The following is a 24,383-nucleotide window of genomic DNA, read 5'->3' as shown; positions in this document are numbered from 1 at the left end:
TCAGGGGTGTATTCATTCTGACGATTCTGTTGAAAAATGTTTCTTAAACAGAACCTAACGGGGATAAACATACCTGAATTTGTCCAATAGAAACTCTCGTTTGCTACTGTTGGACTAATGATTACACCCTATATCAGCTAGATGCAGGCAAGAGTGTGCATTGAAAGTGTCCATGTGTCACTGTCTGTCACCTCAAATTGTTCTCTCGACCTATGTGCACCTACTTTGTAAACTTTAATTCATAGGCTAGGTTGTAGCAACCTCATGATGGGTATAGGGAAAATTTGAGTATCATGTGGTAGCCTCAACCTATCGCTGTTACATTGAACTGGGTGAAAGGAATTTTATCGGCAATCATCCAATATGCTGTAATAGAAATAAGGCCATGCTCATGAAAAAAATGTATCCTCCTCCCTCATCTTAAATATCACTGCTCCTGAGTGGCTCAGAGGTCTAAGGCACTGCATCTCAGTGCTGGAGGCGTCACTACAGACCCTGGCTGTATCACAACTGGCTGTGATTGGGAGTCCCATACGGCGGCGCACAATTGGCCCTGTGTTGTCTGGGTTGGGGAGGGTTTGGCTGTCATTGTAAAATAAGACTCTGTTCTTAATTGATTTGCCTCGTTAAATAAATAAACGGCTCTGACCCTGGACCTAATTTGGGGCTTCTACCTTCTACCAACTCCTTTAGAAAAGGATGACATTGCTGTTAACTTCTTGTCCTTTCCTTACAGTAATACAAGGTGAACAGCAACGGGTCTTTTTGTAGTTTTTTATTTGGATTTCAAACACAGACTTCTCATCGGCGCCCTTGGAAAATGAGTTATACAAACAGTGCTCTCACGTTTATAGGCACTTAGAGTCAGTGTTACCAGGCATTTCCACCAGCCTCGAATGTATACTTGCTATTTATTTGGGATGATAAATTGAGCTTATCAAACTGTCATTATTTACACTTCTGTTATTAACATTTATTATTTTTCTTTAGTTGTAGCTTTTATGTTTTATTCCCATCTTGAATAACATTAGAAACTTTGCACCAGTGTAAAAGCCCGGTAAATCTGTTCCTTTGTGTTAGTTAACATTTACTTTGGAGCTCATTTACTTAGAAACTGGTGCTCCTTCATACGCACCACAAAATAACCTTTCAAAACGTAAAGGGATAGTCCACCCAAATTACAGAATTACATATTTGTTTCCATAGACTGCAGTAATTGTGTAATTTGGGTGGACTTTCCTTTCTAAATACATAAACTCTGAATATATGAATCTTACCAGCATATAATAGATTAGGACAGCAGACATTCTTGCACAAAACCTCAAACTGATATTGGATATCAAGCCAGGGTATACAGAAAGCAATATTTGCTGTTGCACACCAAAAAAATCTAAGACCAATAACACAAAAACCTATGATTGTCAAATGTATATCTTAGAACTCAAATAGCGTATTGGGTTAGTAGCCTAATAGTATATTGTGCTATTATGATATATATATATTCAGTTGTGCTCTGATGGGTCGTTGTTGGGAATTATTGCTATGGTTCCTCGCTGATTTTTTTACTCTATTATTTTAAAACATTCTTCCTGGTTGTTTCATTGCTATCCAATCAGATTCGTCGGCCACTCGCTGCCTGCCAATCAGATGTCTTTGCCACACTCAGGGCACAGGATGTCGTCACGCTCGGTGAGGAAACCCCGGCCCACCAGAGAGACGGAGCACTTCCTACAGTTGAAGCAGTCATGGTGCCACTGACGCTCTTCAAAGGAGATGTACTTACTGCCACCCAGACCTGAGAGAGACAGAGAGAGATCAAAACATACTGTTATCCAAAGGTGAGAGAGGTCTGTACATCCTAAATCATAAATACATCCTTCATTGAAGTTGTCACAGATCAGAGTGGAGGAAACAGTAGGACAGATATACCTTGCTTTCCCTTATCAAATTACATAGATCCGTGATTGGGGAGGGAGGAAAGGAGACCTTAAGGATTCAAACAGGGCACAGTGTATGGCGTGATGTGAGTGAGTGAATAAGTGACTGACTGACTCATTAGAAGTTAGAACTGATGGAAGTGAGCATCTAATTGACTGACTGACACTCTGTTAGATACACACAGGGTGCTTTCGGGTACACACAATCTCATCGCAGGTCTGCACAGATGGTTGGATTGTGTTAGCATGTTAGTGTAGTTCCAGATACACTAAGCACTATTCCACATGTTGTAAACATCTCAAATAAAATTAAATAAAATACAATTTTATTGGTCACATACACGTGTTTAGCAGATGTTATTGCGGGTGTAGTGAAATGCTTATCTTTCTAGCACCAACAGTGCAGTAATATCTAACAAGTAATATCTAAAACATTCACAACAATGCACACAACACACACAAATCTAAGTAAAGGAATAGAATTAAGAATGTATAAATATATGGATGAGCAATGTCAGAGTGGTATAGACTAAGACACAGTAGAATACAGCATGTACATACGTAATGCAAAATATGTAAACATTATTAAAGTGACTAGTGCTCCATTTATTAAAGTGGCAGTGATTTCAAGTCTATGTATATAGGCAGCAGCCTCTAATGTGCTAGTGATGGCTATTTAACAGTCTGATGGCCTTGAGATAGAAGCTGTTTTTCAGTCTCTCGGTCCCAGCTTTGATGCACCTGTACTGACCTCGCCTTCTGGACGATAGTGGGGTGGCTCGGGTGATTGTTGTCCTTGATGATCTTTTTGGCCTTCCTGTGACATTGGGTGCTGTAGGTGTACTGAAGGGCAGGTAGTTTGCCCCCGGTGATGCGTTGGGCAGACCGCACCACCCTCTGGAGAGCACTGTGGTTGCGGGTGGTGCAGTTGCCGTACCAGGTGGTGATACAGCCCGACAGGATGCTCTCAATTGTGCATCTGTAAAAGTTTGTGATTTCTTCAGCCTCTGTTGCACCTTCTTCACCACACTGCCTGTGGCGGTAAGCAAATTGAAGTGGGTCTAGATTAGGGCTGCCCAACCCTCTTCCTGGAGATCTACCGTCCTGTGAGTTTTCAGTCCAACCCTAATTTAACACACCTGATTCTACTAATTAGCTGCTCAACAAGACCTTAACTAGCTGAATCAGATTTGCTAAATTAAGGTTGGACTGAAAACCTACAGGACAATAGATCTCCAGGAAGAGGGTTGGGCAGCCCTGGTCTAGGGTGTCAGGTCAGGTAAGGTAGAGTTGATATGATCCTTGACCAGTCTCTCAAATCACTTCATGATGGCAGAACTGAGTGCTTCGGGGCGATAGTCATTTAGTTCAGTTACCTTTGCTTTCTTGGGTACAGGAACAATGGTGGCCATCTTGAAGCATGTGGGAACAGCAGACTGGGATAGGTAGAGATTGAATATGTCTGTAAACACACCAGCCAGCTGGTCTGCGCATGCTCTGAGGATGCGGCTAGGGATGCCGCCTGGGCCGGCAGTCTTGCGAGGGTTAACACGCTTAAATGTCTTACTCACGTTGGCTACGGAGAAGGAGAGCCCTCAGTCCTTGGTAGCGGGCCACATCGTTGGCACTGTGTTATCCTCAAAGCGGGTTCACACTTTCAGTTTTGCACAACGCTGCCATCTATCCACAGTTTCTGGTTAGGGTAGGTTTTAATAGTCACAGTGGGTACAACATCTCCTATACACTTCCTGATAAACTCAGTCACTGTATCAGTATATTTGTCAATGTTATTCTCTGAGGCTACCCGGAACATATCCCAGTTTGCGTGACCAAAACAATCTTGAAGTGTGGATTCTGATTGGTTAGACCAGCGTTGAATAGTCCTTAGCATGGGTACTTCCTGTTTGAGTTTCTGCCTACAGGAAGGGAGGAGCAAAGTGGAGTCGTGATCAGATTTGCCAAAGGGAGGGGGAGGGCCTTGTAGGCATCCGGAAGTTGGAGTAACAGTGGTCGTGTTTTAGCAGTGGTCGAGTACCTCAGTCAATGTGTTGGTCGAACTTTGGTAGCATTTTACTCAAATTTGCTTTGTTAAAATCCCCAGCTACAATAAATGCGGCCTCAGGATATGTGGTTTCCAGTTTGCATAAAATCCAGTGAAGATCTTTGAGGGCTGTCGGCTTGAGGTGGAATATACACAGCTGTGACTATAACCGAAGAGAATTCTCTTGGGAGGTAATATGGTCGGCAGTTTATTGTGAGGTATTTTAGTTTGGGTGAACAAAAGGACTTGAGTTCCTGTATGTTGTCACAATCATACCATGAGTAGTTAATCATGAAACATACAACCCCGCCCTTCTTCTTCCCGGAGAGATTTATTCCTGTCTGTGCGATGAACTGAGAACCCAACTGGCTGTACGGACTCAGACAGTATATCCAGAGAGAGCCATGTTTCTGTGAAACAGAGTATGTTACAATCCCTGATGTCTCCCTGGAAGGAAATCCTCGCTCTCAGCTCGTCAACTTTATTATCCAGAGACTGAACATTAGCGAGTAATATACTTGGAAGCGGTGGGTGGTGTGTGCACCTCCTGAGTCGGACTGGAAGTCCACTCCGAGTACATCTTCTTCGCCAGTGATGTTTTGGGTCAGCCTCAGGAATCAGTTCAATTGCCCTGGGGGGTACGAACAAAGGATACGATTCTGGAAAGTTGTATTCCTGATCGTAATGCTGGTAATGCTGGTTTCCGCTGCTCTGATATCCAAAAGTTCTTCCCAGCTGTATGTAGTAACACAAAAAATGTTCTGGCCTAATAATGTAAGAAATAACACATAAAAAAACGAAATACTGCAAAGTTGACTAGGGGCTAGTTGCACCACGGCCCTCTCTATCGGTACCATTTTCTGGCCTCTGATAATCTGTGCATGACCTGAGCAGAAAACATGTATCTGTAACACAACCACATAGATAGATAGTTTACCGCTGATGGGGGTGGTGCAAGAGGCACACTTCTTAGCGTACAGGTTGCAGAAACAGTTGAGGCAGTACGCAAAGTCATCACGGGAGGTGAACCGCTGGCCTGACAGCTGCTGCTTGCAGCCGGTGCACAGGAAGCAGTCCTTATGCCAGGGCTGGTCGTGATAGGTCACCCCACCAGTAGTGATGGGCTATTTAATGGAGAGAGAAAAGGTTAGGCATACAGGCACACATTTGACCATGCACACACAGACGTGTGCACACAAGTACGCACATACACATGCGCACACGCACACACCAAGTACTGCCATCCAGATACCAGATATTCGCAGTTACAGCAATCCATTTAGTAAATTGCCACTTGTATAGATACTGATAGCATTTATATACATATAAAGTGCTAGTCAATGTTCCTATAGTCTTGCCTGCCAGACACAGCCAGACTTTCAGCAGATATCCAAAGAGCCCTGTTTTCTATGTTGTATACGTCACTTTAGAGGTCAGAACATTTTGGGAAAAAACACTACAGTATTTACACTGTCATGACCCTTGACCTACTTTCTTGCAATGCACACACTGCATGGCAAACTGCTTCTCGTAGCAGGGCACACAGAAGTTTTGGTTCTCCTTGGGGATGAAGCTCTTGGTGCCGATGGGCTGCTGGCAACGCTGGCAGGTGAAGCAGGTCTCATGCCAGCTGTTACCCTTATGCTCCATCTTCCTGGAGCCTGCATGAAGGAGATGAAGCAAGAGAGGGAGGGAAGTAAGGAGGGAGGGAGCAGGGGAGAGGGTGAGTGAATAAGAGAGGGATGGAGAGACAGAGGTAATTGGGAAAGGATAAGGGATGGAGAGTGAGAAAAGGGACACACACTACTCAGTCCTTGGGTTACACACACATTCCCTCACTCTCTAAATACTGCGTGGTGGTCTTTGTATAGAAACAGAGTGGGGAACAGAGAGGAGGTCTGGAGGTCATTTCGATCTACGTTCAGTGTTCTGCTCTGCTCTGCGGCACTCCAGACCTCAGAGTATAGTTACACTGACTGTCTGGGAGAAGCACCATTTTTTTTTTGTTATTTTATTTTATTTAATCTTTATTTAACTAGGCAAGGGCTTATGTGAATGAGGACATTCAAAGACATGTAGATTAGTTAGAATCATCCAAAAACGTTTGAGTTTAGTCCTGGCTATTCGCATACTACGACAGTGATTAATGTGTGTGTGCGTGTAATAACGATAATAATGATATTACTAATATGGATGCTGGTTCAAACAAATCAACACATTTCATGGCTGCTCTGATAAAGATGATTTCATTTTGAATATTTTTATGGAGCATTATAACGTTAAATAGATTATTATGTCATAAGGGGCTGTGTGTGTTGGTATTTTGACAGATCTAAATTGTCTGCAACCATTGAAGGTTTGTGTCATCTGTGATAGTGCAAGATTAGTCTGTGTACACGCCTGTTTGTGTGTGCATGCCCACATGTATGCATCAGATTTTGAGTGTGTCTAGTATAGATTCGATGGATCTAGGTGTAGGTTCTCACCAGGCATGATGGTCTTCTTGCACTCGTGGCACTTGGAGGAGTACTCATTGGAGTAGCACTCAGTGCAGAGCAGCTGGTCATCCTTGGTGGAGAAGGGCTTGTCCACCAGAGACCGTTTACACTGGAAGCACTGGAAACACTCCTCATGCCAGTGGCGGTCCTTGTAGGACAGGTCCTACGGTGACAACAGAGGGACAATCTGAATCTAAACATCAGACGGCACACTTTGACAATGTTCTTGGATGGATGCTAGAAAAGGAGACAGTGTTAGTAGTTTGTGCGTGTGTGTATTGTACCCTGGTGTTGCAGCCGATGGGTTTCTTGCAGTCCTCACAGGTGTTGGAGTACAGGCTCTCGTAGCATTTGACACAGTATGGGTTCTCCTCTCTCAGGACGTACTTCTTCCCGAACAGGGATTCCTTACAGTAGTGGCAGTCATAGCGCTCCGTCATCTTGGCACCGGGAATCCCACCCCGCTAACCTGAGGAGAGGGGAGGAGGATGAGTTTGGGAATGACAATTGTCTTACTGTATAAAAAAGGTTTCTTGAAGTTATGGTCAAGAACCCGGACGCATGACCTGCATACATACAGTACATTTGTAAGTAGCCTAGGTTTTTAAGAGTTCGGCTAGATAAACAGAATCCACATTGGAGGAACCAAGTCTGTCTGTTTGCCTTGTCTGTGTGCCAGTGTTTATACAGAGATATCCACTCCCTGACACTGAGTAGTAGCAGAGAGCATACATCATAATCAGTCTGTTATAGGTAATGAGAACTGGATGTAAATGGACTTGCCTGTTACTGCAATGAATAGAATATCCACAAGTGCATTTCACATTTAAGCAGAGTGGAGGGAACACAAGCACAACAACAAGTACAATAGAGAACTCTGATAAGACATTAAGGACATCGCAATAGACACCTGCCTGTCATCTTTTGAGACAGTGTTATATTGCCGACAGTTGTAGTATCAAGTTGTACTTTTGTGTACAGTATGACTCTCTCTAGGGTTTAGTCTTTGGCCTCTGTGTGTCTATCAGCATCCAGTCTTGTCTGTTGGTGTGACAGCCACCTGGTTACAGATGAGAGGGATATTAATAGCTCTATCAGGCGTGCTTCGAGAGGGACAGGGGACCTTCACTCCTGTGCATACCAACACTCACTATATCACCCTGCAGTTAGCAATCCATAACCACACCTCCAGCTGTCAGTATCACGCACCAGACCTCTACACAGCTCAGCATCCCGCAGTGTGTGTGTGTGTGTGTGTGTGTGTGTGTGTGTGTGTGTGTGTGTGTGTGTGTGTGTGTGTGTGTGTGTGTGTGTGTGTGTGTGTGTGTGTGTGTGTGTGTGTGTGTGTGTGTGTGTGTGTGTGTGTATGACGGCACACCAGAATAATGGCTACTCACGCTCTGTAGCTGTTAGCAGTTCAGCCCAGATAAGACTCCTGGTTATGCCTCTCTGTGCCTGGCCTGTCTCGCTTTGCTGACCAGTGGTTTGTGTCCGGCTGCCTCTCGTGGAAGTCCCCAGTGTCCCAAGCACACGACACTGCACACCCCTCTCTTCTACACTTCTCACCTCTTTCCCCTCTCATTCTTTCCCTCTCTCTTACTCTCGGAGTGCCGACCCACTCCCCTCTGCCCATTGATTCCACAGTCATCATTTGACCATATAAGGAGGCAAAAGAAAAGCTGGAAAACTAGAGAATGTCCCCCCTCACTCTCTTAAATTCCTTCTCTCTTCCCATCTTCTTCTCTTTAGCTTTTTCAACAACAAAACTCCTTTATCCAGCTGCCCTCATCTCTCTCTCTCTCGCTCTCCCGTCGCTCCTTCCCTCTCTCCCTGCCCCCACCCACCCACTCTCTGTCTTTCTCTCCGTTTGCTTTCCCTTGTTTTTCCAACCCAATGGGTTGTTTGCATTTCCTCATTCGGTCCCCCTTTCTCTGGACTAAACCCCCTGTAATATAACGGTATGTTCCTGATGTCATTGCATTATGTATGGTCTTTGTGCATAAGCATCTCAGATATACCACTGCTTACTCAATTGTAGGGGGGACAAGAGTGCTTAGTAAAATATCTAGAGAAAGGTCTTGGTGTACTGGTCCAAATTAGATCGAAAAAGCAAGTCAGAGGAATTTTCTGTTCTCTGTCTTTAAGTTGAAAGAGGAATGAATATATTTACTCTCCCTCTCTAACAACCCTTCACAAAGTCTCTCCATCACTCTAACTCACCTAGCTTAAAATCAGGATTCATCTTGTTCCTAAAATTAAAAAATGTACTCTACCCTAATCAAATTTTCAGCTATTTTAAAAAGGTGCGCAGCTGTTGGAGACTGGGCTTCTGTGTTCTCTTTGATGTCATCCGTCCCAGCAACACTAACGACAAGCAAATTAAAGACAGACTAATACATCTGGAGACTCAAAGGCACCAAGGGGCACCTATCAAGTCTTTTGATAACATTGTTTCCCAGCTAACAGTTCTAGGGAGGGATAACTATTTGTAATGTTACCCATAATATTCCCCAGATGTTTGTGTCCAGTTTTGGCGTTAGTTAGGAGAACATTCCCTAAATGTCAAACAAAATTTACCCAGAACATGGTTGCCATGTTCTCAGAATATCCAATATTTAATGTTCTAGACATGTTTCATTGGAACGTTCATCTAAAATTGGACACACACACACAGACAGTGCTTTTAACGTAGTGTTTTCAGCTTACAATATTACACACTTTTACATACATGATTACACTGTGCATGTTCATTTATACAGTAATTATGATTCAGCATGTCCTCACCTGCACTGTAAACGCCAAGGCATTTTTTTACTCAAATACTTCTAGTAAATTGAACTCAGAGTAAATGAAAAGTCATTATTACTTAACTGTATGTGGTACTGACTCAAAACTAAATGAGAAGTCACATCAAGTCACTTTTTTAAGTTATGATAAATTATATTTTTACCCAGCATGCTCTACTGCAGGTTGAGATCTTTGGAATAGTTTTTAATATCCGTTTTTGCATGTACATTAAGTGATAGATTTATTAATCTTATGCTACACAAAGATAAATAACACATTTTTCTAAACAAATCCAATCATTTAGTTGGATTTTTTTGCACCCATTACTGAAATGGTTGTTCCAGTTTAGATGGCTTAGGTAGTCTCCTCACACTGTTCCTGACCCTGGCAGTCATTATGAATGCAGGTTGCGGGAGAATACAAATTGCAACTGTTGGATATCCTAACTCTGGCTAGATTCTATTAGGAATTACACATCAGCTTGCAAGCCAGCATAATGGGACCTGCAGGTAGGATTGTTAAAATGTTGGTACATTTTCCAGGTTTTCCAGAAACCCCAGTTGGATTTTATTTTACTGAAGTTACTGGAATTTTGCAACCCTACTTGCTGGCCTGATGTGGCCTGTGAGTCCTTAAGTCCTTATGAGATATGTCATGTTTTGTCATAGAGTAATTAGAATGATAATATTCCCCTAGGAACTCACTTGGTGAAAATGAATGAATTCAACAACCATGTCTCTGTCACTAACAAATAGTCATGGGTGGTAACTCTACAATTCACTCAAAGGCAAGGCACACAGTGGGGGCATTACATAATTTTTTTTTCAAGCTGATATAATTCAAACCTGGACCCTCTACAGGGTCACAGTGACTCTCAGTTTGAGTAATGACTACAAAAATCACAAGTAACTGTACTCCGATATTAAGTGCAATGGATTTCCTCAAGTTGAGTAATGAGAGCACATTGGGGTTTACAGTGTAGGATTTGAACTCAACCTCTAGGTTAAAGGCATTCTGATCTTCCTACTACTCCACCATGTCATTTATCCGTTAATCAGACTATGGTCTCAATTAGTCTCCTCGGACTGTGCATTTTCGACAGTCGGACGATTTCTCTTGGGCTGTACTACCGTTAATGGAATATTGTCTTAACTGGACACAGGAATGTTCTTACAATGTTCCCATGAAACGTGTCTAGAACATTAATATTGAATATTCTGGGAACTTGGTAACCACGTTCTGGGTAAGTTCTGTTCAACGTTAAGGGAATGGTCTCTTGGATCATCCTTGTACGTCACTGTAACATTCCTATGAAAACATTCGGTCATGCCCTAATCAGGCTCTTAAGGGAACATTCTCTAAAGTTGTGGGAACATTTGTTGTTAGCTGGGGTCCCACCATAGCAAACAACAAAGATTGAGTACCTCAATATGGAGGAAAGACTTGTACTTATAATACAAATGTGCTCTGAACTCCTGAAAATTATCTGCAGTCTCATGGTTTGGTCCCTGGCTTTGACACATAATAAAGTGCTGGTTTTATCTAGTTGTTTTTGATTGGATGATTGAATCAATTGAATTGCAGGAAGCTGAGGAGACTCATAGTATCTTATACGAATAACATGTTCAATAAATAACATTATAGTTCAATTTTTCTTTTTTTATAAACAATTGAATGTTATTTAAGCAATAAGGCACAAAGAGGTGTGGTACATGGCCAATATACCATGGCTAAGGGCTCTTCTTTTGCATGACGCAACACGGAGTGCCTGAATACAGTCCTTAGCCGTGGTATATGCCATATACAACAAACCTCTTAGGTGCCTAATTGCTATTATAAACTGGTTATCAACGTAATTAGAGCAGTAGAAATACGTTTTGTCATACCCGTGGTATAAGGTCTAATATTAAGGGCTTGAACCACCCAGTTTATAATATAAAACAATTACAGTTACTATGCCATTCACACTATCACTTAGCATTAGTTAGACCAGTGATTTACAAACATGTTTCTGGAGAGCAACCATCTTGTAGGTTTTCAGTCCATCTGGTGAGCTTTATTTAGGGTTGGGTTGGATTGGTTTGAAACATATAGGATGGTAGCTCACTAGGTACAAGTTTTGAGAACCGTGGGGTTAGGTAAAACGAAGGGAAGATCCCAAATGCATACTCTTTGCGTCCTCTCTCCTTCTCAAAACATATTTGATGAGAAAGCCAGAGGCCCTGCATTTCTCAACCTGGCTTTCTCATCCAATGTGTTTTGAGAAGGAGACGAGGAGAAAGGACGCAAGGAATGTGCAATTGAGATCTTCCCACAGAAATCTACTCATTATTTCATGTGCTGGCTCACTCCTGGGAGGCTGCCCGGTACCAAAACTTCACCCGGTGCAAAACATACCTACCCGGGAGAGATTAATTGAATCCCCTCATTGAATAGAACGGGTGTTCCCATTCAAGACAATGGTGGCATAATGGGTGGACTGCCGGCCATTGTGAGTGTACCCATAGGAGCAAAGCAGGAAGTAAAAGCATAAAGTAAAAGCAGGAAATTTACCCATCAATCTGTGCTGTGATTTGTTAAATCAACTCAACTGACATTACAAAACATATATTCCATTGCATGAGCCACATCATTTAGCATCATTTGAATGAACATTTTACACTACCATGGAAATGATTGCATCACGCACGGCAAGCGGTACCGATGCTCTGAAACCAACAAGACCCTGAACAGCTTCTACCACCAAGCCATAAGACTACTAAATAGCTAACAAAATAGCTTCCTGGACTATCTGCATTGACCCTTTTATGTCTCATCACATACGCTGCTGCTACTGTTTACTATTTGTAACTTTATTCCTAGTTATAAACTCAGCAAAAAAAGAAACGTCCTCTCACTGTCAACTGCGTTTATTTTCAGCAAACTTAACATGTGTAAATATTTGTATGAATATAACAAGATTCAACAACTGAGACATAAACTGAAGAAGTTCCACAGACATGTGACTAACAGAAATGGAATAATGTGTCCCTGAACAAAGGGGGGTCAAAATCAAGTCAGTATCTGGTGTGGCCACCAGCTGCATTAAGTACTGCAGTGCATCTCCTCCTCATGAAGTGCACAAGATTTGCCAGTTCTTGCTGTGAGATGTTACCCCACTTTTCCAACAAGGCATCTGTAAGTTCCCAGACATTTCTGGGGGGAATGGCCCTAGCTCTCACCCTCCGATCCAACAGGTCCCAGACGTACTCAAGGGATTGAGATCCGGGCTCTTTGCTGGCCATGGCAGAACACTGACATTCCTGTCTTGCAGGAAATCACGCACAGAACGAGCAGTATGGCTGGTGGCATTGTCATGCTGGAGGGTCATGTTAGGATGAGCCAGCAGGAAGGGTACCACATGAGGGAGGAGGATGTCTTCCCTGTAACAAACAGCGTTGAGATTACCTGCAATGACAACAAGCTCAGTCCGATGATGCTGTGACACACCGCCCCAGACCATGACGGACCCTCCACCTCCAAATTGATCCTGCTCCAGAGAACAGGCCTCAGTGTCATGCTCATTCCTTCGACGATAAACGCGAATCCAACCATCACCCCTGGTGAGACAAAACCGCCACTCGTCAGGTAAGAGCACTTTTTGCCAGTCCTGTCTGGTCCAGCAACGGTGGGTTTGTGCCCATAGGCGACGTTGGTGCCGGTGATGTCTGGTGAGGACCTGCCTTACAACAGGCCTACAAGCCCTCAGTCCAGCCTCTCTCAGCCTATTGCGGACAGTCTGAGCACTGATGGAGGGATTGTGTGTTCCTGGTGTAACTCAGGAAGTTGTTGTTGCCATCCTGTACCTGTCCCGCAGGTGTGATGTTCAGATGTACCGATCCTGTGCAGGTGTTGTTACACGTGGTCTGCCACTGCGAGGATGATCAGCTGTCCGTCCTGTCTCTCTGTAGCGCTGTCTTAGGCGTCTCACAGTACGGACATTGCAATTTATTGCCCTGGCCACATCTGCAGTCCTCATGCCTCCTTGCAGCATACCTAAAACATGTTCACGCAGATGAGCAGGGACCTTGGGCATATTTATTTTGGTGTTTTTCAGAGTCAGTAGAAAGGCCTCTTTAGTGTCCTAAGTTTTCATAACTGTGACCTTAATTGCCTACCGTCTGTAAGTTGTTTGTGTGGTAACGACCGTTCCACAGGTGTATGTTCATTAATTGTTTATGGTTCATTGAACAAGCATGGGAAACAGTGTTTAACCCTATACAATGAAGATCTGTGAAGTTATTTGGATTTTTACGAATTATCTTTGAAAGAAAGGGTCCTGAAAAAGGGAGTTTATTTTTTTGCCGAGTTTATGTACATATCACCTCGTATCCATGCACATGGACTCGGTACTTGTACCCCTTGTATGTAGCCATGTTATTGTTACTCATTGTGTATTGATTTTTACATACTTTTCTACCATTTCTCTATTTTCTCTCTCTCTGCATTGTTGGGAAGGGCCCGTAAGAAAGCATTTCACTGTTAGTCTACACCGGTTGTTTACAAAGCATGTGACAAATAATATTTGATTTGATGACAACACCAGTGAGCCATTGCAAGTGTACCCATGAGTTGACCAGTCAACTTAGAGGTTCCAAATCTGTTCTATTCATTTTGATTTCTATGCCCACGAGTTTACAACCCTGAAGTAGAGAATGGTGCCTTTCCAGGTGGTCTACATAGCAGTCACACTGCACACAGCCACCAATGATTGCATGACATGTTATTGATGGCGTTCCACAACATCACACTGCCCTTATTAATATTTCCTTGCATCCTCCTTAAAAATTACTGGAGGAGGCATGAGTGGAGGAACATTGGGTACCCTTTCTGAAAAGGGTGTGAAAATGATAAAAAGATAGAAGTGAGAAATTGAACTGAGATAAATGCCAAGACAGTATGGTTCGTTGTCCTATCCCCATGTCTGTTCCACCAACCCTCGCCCCCCCCCAACTGAAGAATCAGGGGGGAAGGGCCTTGGTCAGGGCGGTGACCAAGAACCAAATGGTCACTCTGACAGAGCTCCAGAGTTCCTATGTGGAGATGGGTGAAACTTCAAGAAGGACAATCATCTCTGCAACACTCCACCAATCAGGCCTTTATGGTAGAGTGGCCAGACGGAAGCCACTCCTCAGTAACAGGCACTTGACAGCCCGCTTCGAGTTTGCCAGTAGGCATCCAAAGGACTCTCAGACCATGAGAAACAAGATTCTCTGGTCTGATGAAACCAAGATTGATCTCTTTGTCTTGAATGCCAAGCATCACGTCTGGATTGAACCTGGCACCATCCCTACGGTGAAGCATGGTGGTGGCAGCATCATGCTGTGGGGATGTTTTTCAGTGGGAGACCAGTCAGGATCGAGGGAAAGATGAACGGCGCAAAGTACAGAGAGATCTTTGATGAAAACCTGCTCCAGAGCTCTCAGGACCTCAGACTGGAGCAAAGGTTCACCTCCCAACAGGACAACAACCCTAAGCACACAGCCAAGACAACGCAGGAGTGGCTTTGGGACAAGTCTCTGAATGTCCTTGAGTGGCCCACCCAGAGCTTGGACATGAACCCGATCTAACATCTCTAGAGAGAGACCTGAAAATAGCTGTGCACCGATGCCCCCCATCCAACCTGCCAGAACTTGGACCTAAAAACTGTATGGGGTACTGACAAACAGCCAGGCTGTAACGGGTGTCGTAATGATCAGACCAAAACGCAGCGGGAACGTGTGTACTCATCTTCTTTTTAATGTGAAGAAGGAAAAACAAACAAATCACGCATACAAACGAACGTCACTAACAGTCCTATCAGGTGCTCAGACACTAAACAGGAGACAACTACCCACAAATACCATAGAACAAACCTCCCTCTTAAATAAGACCTTCAATTAGAAGCAATGAGGAGCAGCTGCTCCCAGTTGAAGGTCAACCCCATTTACTAAACATAGACATAGAACAACTAGAACTAACATAGCCCAAAAACCCCGGAACACTCTAAACAAACACCCCTCTTACATAATAACATAACCCAACAATCCCCGAACCACATAAAACAAACACCCCCTGCCAAGTCCTGACCAAACTACAATAACAAATAACCCCTTACTGGTCAGAACGTGACACAGGCAAGTGTTATAAATGGTCCAGAATGCATCCCCTTACAAGATTAAGTCTTCTTTTGTGTTTCATCTACATACTTTAAAGGCCCAGTGCAGTCCAAAACTGGACGTCCTTGTTTTTTTATATTTCCATACCAATAGGTTAGAATAATACTGTGAAATGGTGATAATTATGATAATGCCCTTTTTGTGTAAGAGCTGTTTGAAAAGACAGCCTGAACTTTTCAGCCTGTTTTGTTGGGATGGAGTTTTGTCCTGCCTGGTGACATCACACAAAAATGAGTTAATAGGTTGGACATTTTTCTTTTTTGTCTGTCTACCAATAACAGCTAGTTTCCCCTCTTTGCTAAGAAGTTATTTTTTTGGACCATTATAATTAAAAACAATCACATTAAGGTACTTCAATGTTACCCAGAAATGACTTGATATTGCAATAAAAATGGCTACATTGGACCTTTAACCTGTTGTTAGATTGACTTGAGATAAATTATATTTCTTTACTTAGCAAGAAAAAGACCCTACACCCCTCCCCTCTTCCCCAATTTGACAGGTACCACTGGAGTACCCACATCTGACCCCGGGGTCAGTTCCAAAGGAAAAGAGACATTTCAAATGTCATATTATGTCTATATACAGTGTTGTAACGATGTGCAAATAGTTAAAGTACAAGAAAATAAAATAAATAAACATACATATGGGTTGTATTTACAATGGTGTTTGTTCTTCACTGGCTGCCCTTTTCTTGTGACAACAGGTCACAAATCGTCCTGCTGTGATGGCACACTGTGGTATTTCACGCAATAGACATGGGAGTTTATCAAAATTTGATTTGTTTTCAAATTCTTTGTGGATCAGTGTAATCTGAGGGAAATATGTGTCTCTAATATGGTTATACATTTGGCAGGAGGTTAGGAAGTGCAGCTCAGTTTCCACCTCATTCTATGGGCAGTGTGCACATACTGTAGCCTGTCTTTTCTTGAGAGCCAGGTCTGCCTACACAGGCCTCTCTCAATAGCAAGGCTATGCTCACTGAGTCTGTACGTAGTCAAATATTTCCTTAATCTTGAGTCAGTCACAGTGGTCAGGTATTCTCTCTCTGTCAGTGCTGACAGGGGATCTATCGCACTAGGCTTGAGCCACAATGACAGAAGTGGCCCACAGTGACATGCATCTCTAATGATAGCCAGTGCCCTCCCAGAAAACTGGAATGCTTTCAAGAGCCACGACAGAGGGGTTTAGACAGGTTCAAAATAGCTCAATGTCAAACTACTACAGACATGCACAGTCCGTCACACATACACATATAGTCTTCCAGATAAGCCGAGTGGCAGGGTTTGCACTTTTGGGACTATTTCATTGGCTCCATCACGCCATGACTGCACTTAACGCTACCTCCTAGCTTAAAAGGGTGGAACTTAGTTCCCCTAAATGTACCCCCCCTTTCCCACACCACTCCCCACTTCTTCCCTAACAATAGGGTGGAGATACTTGGCACAAAGGCACAGAGAATATAACCTATCTGCCCTGTCCATCAGCACTTTATCATATTTAAGGAGCGGTCCTCCATAGGAATGAATGGAATTACACAGTAAGGACAAAATTAAATGTCTTAAGTATTTTTCTGTTGTAGTGGAGATAGTAACATTAGTACCTATACTTTAAGTAAGTACTTTAAGTTTAGATCACATAATGTAATTTAAAAGTATGCATTAAGGTGTCTGTAACAGAATAAATGAATACATTTTTACAACGGTGAGGGAGTACCAAGATGGAGGCACGGTGGCTTCAACACAGGGCCCCTGTCAGTCATCTAGTGTATATATAAATCATCGATTAGATATCACAACATAGCATAGACAGCCTTCCCCCAGCATACACACTGTCTATGTTTAAAGTTCAACACATACACACACATGCACGCACACTATGACGGACGGATCTTGGATCTGCAATGTGACAATGTTAACCTGCTGAAAGGATCACCTTGAGCATTTAAAACAAAGTCCACTAAAACCCTAATAATGTTCTCTCAGAGGCACAGTGAATGTAGGCCAATAGAGTCAGGCTTTCTGAGGGCACAAGAACAATTTTTATATCTCCTCTGATCATGTAATCTGTATCATGGGAAAATAAATGTTCCCTACCAAAGCTCAACTGATTACCTCTGATTCAAAGTGACAATTTGGTTTTAAAAATAGTAAATAATGTCAACTCAGGATGACATACAATTGATTTACCTTTATCAATCAAGCCACAGTTGAGTTAGTCAGTGGAGAAATTAGGTCACATGTCACGCTTAAATGCCCAAATTCTGTCATCGTGTGCAAGGTGATAAAAGTCTGAAGAACCATAAACAGAGAGAGAGATGTGGAGTTTTAGGAGGAGGGTGAGTGATATTGTTTGGGCTGAGTGGAGGGGGATAGAGAAGAAGAGGTAATGGGATGGACGGAGACGGGCTGAGTTGAACAGTGGAAAGAAAGAAAGAACATTATTAAGTAGAGGTAAGAGCGCAAGTGCAGAGAGAGAATGGACATGGAAGAGGATGCCAGAGAGGGAGTGCTAGAGAAGTGGAAGAGGAGTGAAGAAGGGATGGATGGATGAGTGGACAGTGCTGAGTCTTACCTTTCTGTCTGTGGAGGGTGTGTGTCTTTGAGGAGTTTGCTCAGACTGAGACGGGCGACGGAGGGCGAGCTGTAGTCACTCCTGATTGGATTACCCCACCAATAGATGACTAATTGGGGAGTGGGTGAGGAGGGGGGTAGGAGGGGACAGGGGTCTCTTTTCTTTTTCAATGGGCTATAAATACACTGGCCCTACAGAGATACACACACACACACACACACACACACACACACACACACACACACACACACACACACACACACACTTTCTCACTCATGCAGTCACTCAGCCACACCAACAGCCCTGTGGCCTTGTAAGGCATTGCATTGATGTTCACTAACCACACACACACACACACACACACACACACACACACACACACACACACACACACACACACACACACACACACACACACACACACACACACACACACACACACACACACACACACACACACGGATGAGGTCAACTGGTCAGGATATTCAGTGTCTATTGCAGGGCTCTGCAACCCTGTTCCTAGAGAACTACCCTCCTGTAGGTTTTCTCTCCAACCCCAGGTGTAACTAACCTGATTCAACTCATCAACCAGCTAATTTTTAGAATCAGGTGTGATAGATTAGGGTTGGAATGAAAACCTACAGGATGGTAGCTCTCCAGGAACCGGGTTGGAGAGCCCTGGTCTATAGTTTACTAACACCCCTGTGGTGCTGAAATGTATCACATTCACCTCTCTCCCTGCATGCCCCTCTCTCTCCCTCTATCCCTGCATCCCCCTCTCTCTCCCTCTATCCCTGCATCCCCCTCTCTCTCCCTCTATCCCTGCATCCCCCTCTCTCTCCCTCTATCCCTGCATCCCCCTCTCTCTCCCTCTATCCCTGCATCCCCCTCTCTCTCCCTCTCTCCCTGCATCCCCCTCTCTCTCCCACTCTCCCTGCATCCCCCTCTCTCTCCCTCTCTCCCTGCATCCCCCTCTCTCTCCCTCTATCCCTGCATCCCCTCTCTCTCCCTCTCTCCCTGCATCCCCCTCTCTCTCCCTCTCTCCCTGCATCCCCCTCTCTCTCCCTCTATCCCTGCATCCCCCTCTCTCTCCCTCTATCCCTGCATCCCCCTCTCTCTCCCTCTATCCCTGCATCCCCTCTCTCTCCCTCTCTCCCTGCATCCCCTTAGCTCTCCCTCTCTCCCTGCATCCCCCTCTCTCTCCCTCTATCCCTGCATCCCCTCTCTCTCCTTCTCTCCCTGCATCCCTCTCTCTCTCCCTCTATCCCTGCATCCCCCTCTCTCTCCCTCTATCCCTGCATCCCCCTCTCTCTCCCTGCATCCCCTTCACTCTCCCTCTATCCCTGCATCCCCCTCTCTCTCCCTCTATCCCTGCATGCCCCTTCGCTCTCCCTCTATCCCTGCATCCCCCTCTCTCTCCCTCTCTCCCTGCATGCCCCTCTCTCTCCCTCTATCCCTGCATCCCCCTCTCTCTCCCTCTCTCCCTGCATGCCCCTCTCTCTCCCTCTATCCCTGCATCCCCTTCGCTCTCCCTCGATCCCTGCATCCCCCTCTCTCTCCCTCTATCCCTGCAACCCCCTCTCTCTCTCTCTATCCCTGCATCCCCCTCTCTCTCCCTCTCTCCCTGCATCCCCCTCTCTCTCCCTCTATCCCTGCATCCCCCTCTCTCTCCCTCTCCCCTGCATCCCCTTCGCTCTCCCTCTCTCCCTGCATCCCCCCCTCTCCCCCTCTCTCCCTGCATGCCCCTCTCTATCCCTGCATCCCCCTCTCTCTCCCTCTCTCCCTGCATCCCCCTCTCTCTCCCTCTCTCCCTGCATGCCCCTCTCTCTCCTTCTATCCCTGCATCCCCCTCTCTCTCCCTCTCTCCCTGCATCCCCCTCTCTCCCTCTATCCCTGCATCCCCCTCTCTCTCCCTGCATCCCCTTCACTCTCCCTCTATCCCTGCATCCCCCTCTCTCTCCCTCTATCCCTGCATCCCCCTCTCTCTCCTTCTATCCCTGCATCCCCCTCTCTCTCCCTCTCTCCCTGCATCCCCCTCTCTCTCCCTCTCTCCCTGCATCCCCTTCGCTCTCCCTCTCTCCCTGCATCCCCCTCTCTCTCCCTCTATCCCTGCATCCCCCTCTCCCTCTCTCCCTGCATCCCTCTCTCTCCCTCTCTCCCTGCATGCCCCTCTCTCTCCCTCTATCCCTGCATCCCCCTCTCTCTCCCTCTCTCCCTGCATGCCCCTCTCTCTCCCTCTATCCCTGCATCCCCCTCTCTCTCCCTCTCTCCCTGCATCCCCCTCTCTCTCCCTCTATCCCAGCATCCCCTTCGCTCTCCCTCGATCCCTGCATCCCCCTCTCTCTCCCTCGATCCCTGCATCCCCCTCTCTCTCTCTCTATCCCTGCATCCCCCTCTCTCTCCCTCTATCCCTGCATCCCCTTCGCTCTCCCTCTATCCCTGCATCCCCTTCGCTCTCCCTCTATCCCTGCATCCCCCTCTCTCTTCCTCTCTCCCTGCATCCCCCTCTCTGTCCCTCTCTCCCTGCATCCCCCTCTCTCTCCCTCTCTTCCTGCATCCCCCTCTCTCTCCCTCTATCCCTGCATCCCCCTCTCTCTCCCTCTATCCCTGCATCCCCCTCTCTCCCTCTATCCATGCATCCCCCTCTCTCTCCCTCTCACCCTGCATCCCCTTCGCTCTCCCTCTCTCCCTGCATCCCCCTCTCTCTCCCTCTATCCCTGCATCCCCCTCTCCCTCTCTCCCTGCATCCCTCTCTCTCTCCCTCTCTCCCTGCATGCCCCTCTCTCTCCCTCTCTCCCTGCATCCCCCTCTCTCTCCCTCTCTCCCTGCATCCCCCTCTCTCTCCCTCTCTCCCTGCATGCCCCTCTCTCTCCTTCTATCCCTGCATCCCCCTCTCTCTCCCTCTCTCCCTGCATCCCCCTCTCTCTCCCTCTCTCCCTGCATCCACCTCTCTCTCCCTGTCTCCCTGCATCCCCCTCTCTCTCCCTCTATCCCTGCATCCCCCTCTCTCTCCCTCTATCCCTGCATCCCCTTCGCTCTCCCTCTATCCCTGCATCCCCTTCGCTCTCCCTCTCTCCCTGCATGCCCCTCTCTCTCCCTCTATCCCTGCATCCCCTTCTCTCTCCCTCTATCCCTGCATCCCCCTCTCTCTCCCTCTATCCCTGCATCCCCTTCGCTCTCCCTCGATCCCTGCATCCCCCTCTCTCCCTCGATCCCTGCATCCCCCTCTCTCTCTCTCTATCCCTGCATCCCCCTCTCTCTCCCTCTATCCCTGCATCCCCTTCGCTCTCCCTCTATCCCTGCATCCCCTTCGCTCTCCCTCTATCCCTGCATCCCCCTCTCTCTCCCTCTATCCCTGCATCCCCCTCTCTCTCCCTCTATCCCTGCATCCCCCTCTCTCTCCCTCTATCCCTGCATCCCCCTCTCTCTCCCTCTATCCCTGCATCCCCCTCTCTCTCCCTCTATCCCTGCATCCCCTTCGCTCTCCCTCGATCCCTGCATCCCCCTCTCTCTCCCTCTATCCCTGCATCCCCCTCTCTCTCCCTCTATCCCTGCATCCCCCTCTCTCTCCCTCTATCCCTGCATCCCCCTCTCTATCCCTCTATCCCTGCATCCCCTTCGCTCTACCTCGATCCCTGTATCCTTCTGCTATCAGATCCAGCCCTTCCCAGCATTCCTTCCCCTTTTCAATATTCTGATCCAGTAACCCTGCCTCATCCTAATTCTAACATCCCCCACCAACTCTGTATACCCTTTTCACAAAGAGGAAGGCCAGAAATAACAAATATCCCAGGACTGCTTCGGAATCCCAGTTCACAGACCTCCCTCCACTTACTTTGTTTTAGTGTTTGTTTTCACAGAGAACATTCCTGTCATGAGAGGTTTTTCATTAGATTTGAGCCCAGATTGCAACAGTACACTCATTTAAACAGTTTAGTCTTTTTTTCTATCCCCAAGTACATAATGCTGTGTAATATCACCAAGGCCTTGTCCTCACACACACACACACACACACACACACACACACACACACACACACACACACACACACACACACACACACACACACACACACACACACACACACACACACACACACACACACACACACACACACACACTTGTGTACTGTTGTGTACTCCATGACATTGTGGCTGTTTGATGTGAGGCTAGGATGGAAAGTATGCCATGGGTTAAATGTCATAGAGCACCCTCCTCCTCTGAGATAGCTTTCAGAGAATCTGTCTCGCTCTTGCCGTCTCTCCCTTTTCATCCCACCTCGCTCACCCTCTCTCACGTTCTCTGCCAGTATTTCTGTCTCCCCCAGGCCTGACTGGTAATGATAGCCACCCGCTTGGTTTCTACGAAAATTGTAGCGCTATGTTTCGCACCTTCACACTCTCCTGTCCACTGCATTGGACCTTTAACCTGTTGTTTGATTGACTTGAGATGAATTCTATTTGTTTACTTAGCAACACCCCTTCCCTTTTCCCCACCCTATACCTAATCTGCAATCCAAATCTGCCACCTCCCAATTTGACAGGTACCACTGGAGTACCCACATCTGACCCCGGACTCCTCTCGCTCTCTCCCCGTGATGCTAGTTGGTTTTCCTGTCCTGAAGGCCCCTGGACACTGTCCAGAAGGGAGGGAATGTGTCAGAGACCCCCTTGTGTGACTCAAGTGCTCTATTTGTAGACTACCATAAAGAGTGTGGTGCTTATAGACATGTTAATCAACAGGTGTGTGTGTGTTGAGAGTGGCCCACAGTATCACTGATTGACCATGGGAGCGTATCCTAGAGGTAACGTGGTGTGTGTGTGCTTGTGCGGAGGTTCAGCTTTGAATTTAGGGGCGGACTGGGACAAGAATTCAGCCCTGGCATTTTATCCACAACAGTGCATATCACTGCGAGCACCGCCAATTCACTTCCCCCACCATATCACCCCCACGGCAGGCTACCAGCCATACACACACACCACATCCCGCACATACACCCCTACACACTGACCCTACTTAGGCTCAGGCAGTAATGCTGACATATAACATTGGCAGTACACCACAGCGTTTCTCAACTATTGCCGTACCAGTGACTCCTCTTTTTTTACCTGTTTAAAACAAATACAATATGTAAAACCACTGGAGATACACCTCACCGCTGTAACTGTTTGCCTCCCTGTTGTGCTGTCCATTTGTCTCAGCATGTTCTCTGTTGTCACTGTGCTTCTTGTTCACTGTCTGTCTGTCTGCTTAAGCCTTATACTTTAAAGCCAAGCTAACAACTTAGGATATATTGCAAATTAGTGCCTGTCATATGTGTTCCCCTGAATCAACACCTACCATAAGTGTTAATTAGTACAGGGCTCCAGACTGACATTTTCCCCATTTTTCACTAGTGCCACAAACTATTACAGTTGGTGAGCCCATGATTTGGTCTGACTGAAATCATCAATCAATCAATCAATCAATCAGATTGATTTATAAAGCCATTTTTACATAAGCAGTTGTCACAAAGTGCTTATACAGAAACTGAGCCAAAAACGCAGAAAGCAAGCAATGCAGATGTAGAAGCATTCATTTACCATTCGGCCATCAGATTTGCCACCAATGCTCCTTATAGGACACATCACTGCACTCTATACTCCTCTGTAAACTGGTCATCTCTGTAGACCCTTTGCAAGACCCACTGGTTGATGCTTATTTATAAAACCCTCTTAGGCCTCACTCCCCCCTATCTGAGATATCTACTGCAGCCCTCATCCTCCACATACAACACCCATTCTGCCAGTCACATTCTGTTAAAGATCCCCAAAGTACACACATCCCTGGGTCGCTTCTCTTTTCAGTTCGCTGCAGCTAGCGACTGGAACGAGCTGCAACAAACACTCAAACCGGACAGTTTTATCTCAAGCTCTTCATTCAAAGACTCAATCATAAACACTCTTACTGACAGTTGTGGTTGCTTTATGTGATGTATTGTTGTCTCTACCTTCTTGCCCTTTGTGCTTCTACACCTGCTTTGCTTGCTGTTTGGGGTTTTAGGCTGGGTTTCTGTACAGCACTTTGAGATATCAGCTGATGTAAGAAGGGCTATATAAATAAATTTGATTTGATTTGTTGTCTGCGCCCAATAATGTTTGTACCATGTTTTATGCTGCTACCATGTTGGGTTGTCATGTGTTGTTGCCTTGCTATGTTGTTGTCTTAGGTCTCTCTTTATGCAGTGTTGTGTTGTCTATCTTGTTGTGATGTGTGTTTTGTCCTCACGGCACAACGCCTCTCCCCTATTTGACCTAGATACAATGTGTATGTATTGATATGTAGGCTATGTGTGCCATTTTAAATGTAT

At 45.7% G+C, this 24,383-nt stretch overlaps 1 protein-coding gene across 2 annotated transcripts; it reads right to left on the bottom strand.

Annotated features, from left to right (window-relative positions):
• Positions 1–760: 760 nt before the first annotated feature.
• Positions 761–18,179, bottom strand: LOC106581984 (four and a half LIM domains protein 2). Of its 2 annotated transcripts, none has more exons than XM_014164597.2 (6): positions 18,035–18,179; positions 6,761–6,945; positions 6,465–6,639; positions 5,470–5,639; positions 4,916–5,102; positions 761–1,795 (listed from the first exon to the last, which is right to left on the bottom strand). In XM_014164597.2, the coding sequence occupies exons 2-6, from the start codon at positions 6,914–6,916 to the stop codon at positions 1,644–1,646; spliced, it is 840 nt and encodes a 279-aa protein (XP_014020072.1). In that variant the 5' UTR covers positions 6,917–6,945; positions 18,035–18,179; the 3' UTR covers positions 761–1,643. The 2 variants fall into 2 exon arrangements, with proteins under 2 accessions (XP_014020072.1, XP_014020073.1); XM_014164598.2 differs by lacking the exon at positions 18,035–18,179 and adding an exon at positions 7,874–8,163.
• Positions 18,180–24,383: the final 6,204 nt, after the last annotated feature.

Source organism: Salmo salar, chromosome ssa21 (genome assembly GCF_905237065.1).
Source record: "Salmo salar chromosome ssa21, Ssal_v3.1, whole genome shotgun sequence".
Lineage (NCBI taxonomy): Eukaryota > Metazoa > Chordata > Actinopteri > Salmoniformes > Salmonidae > Salmo > Salmo salar.
The sequence above is the reverse complement of the archived record's forward strand: the minus strand, read 5'-3'. Positions and strand labels throughout refer to the sequence as shown.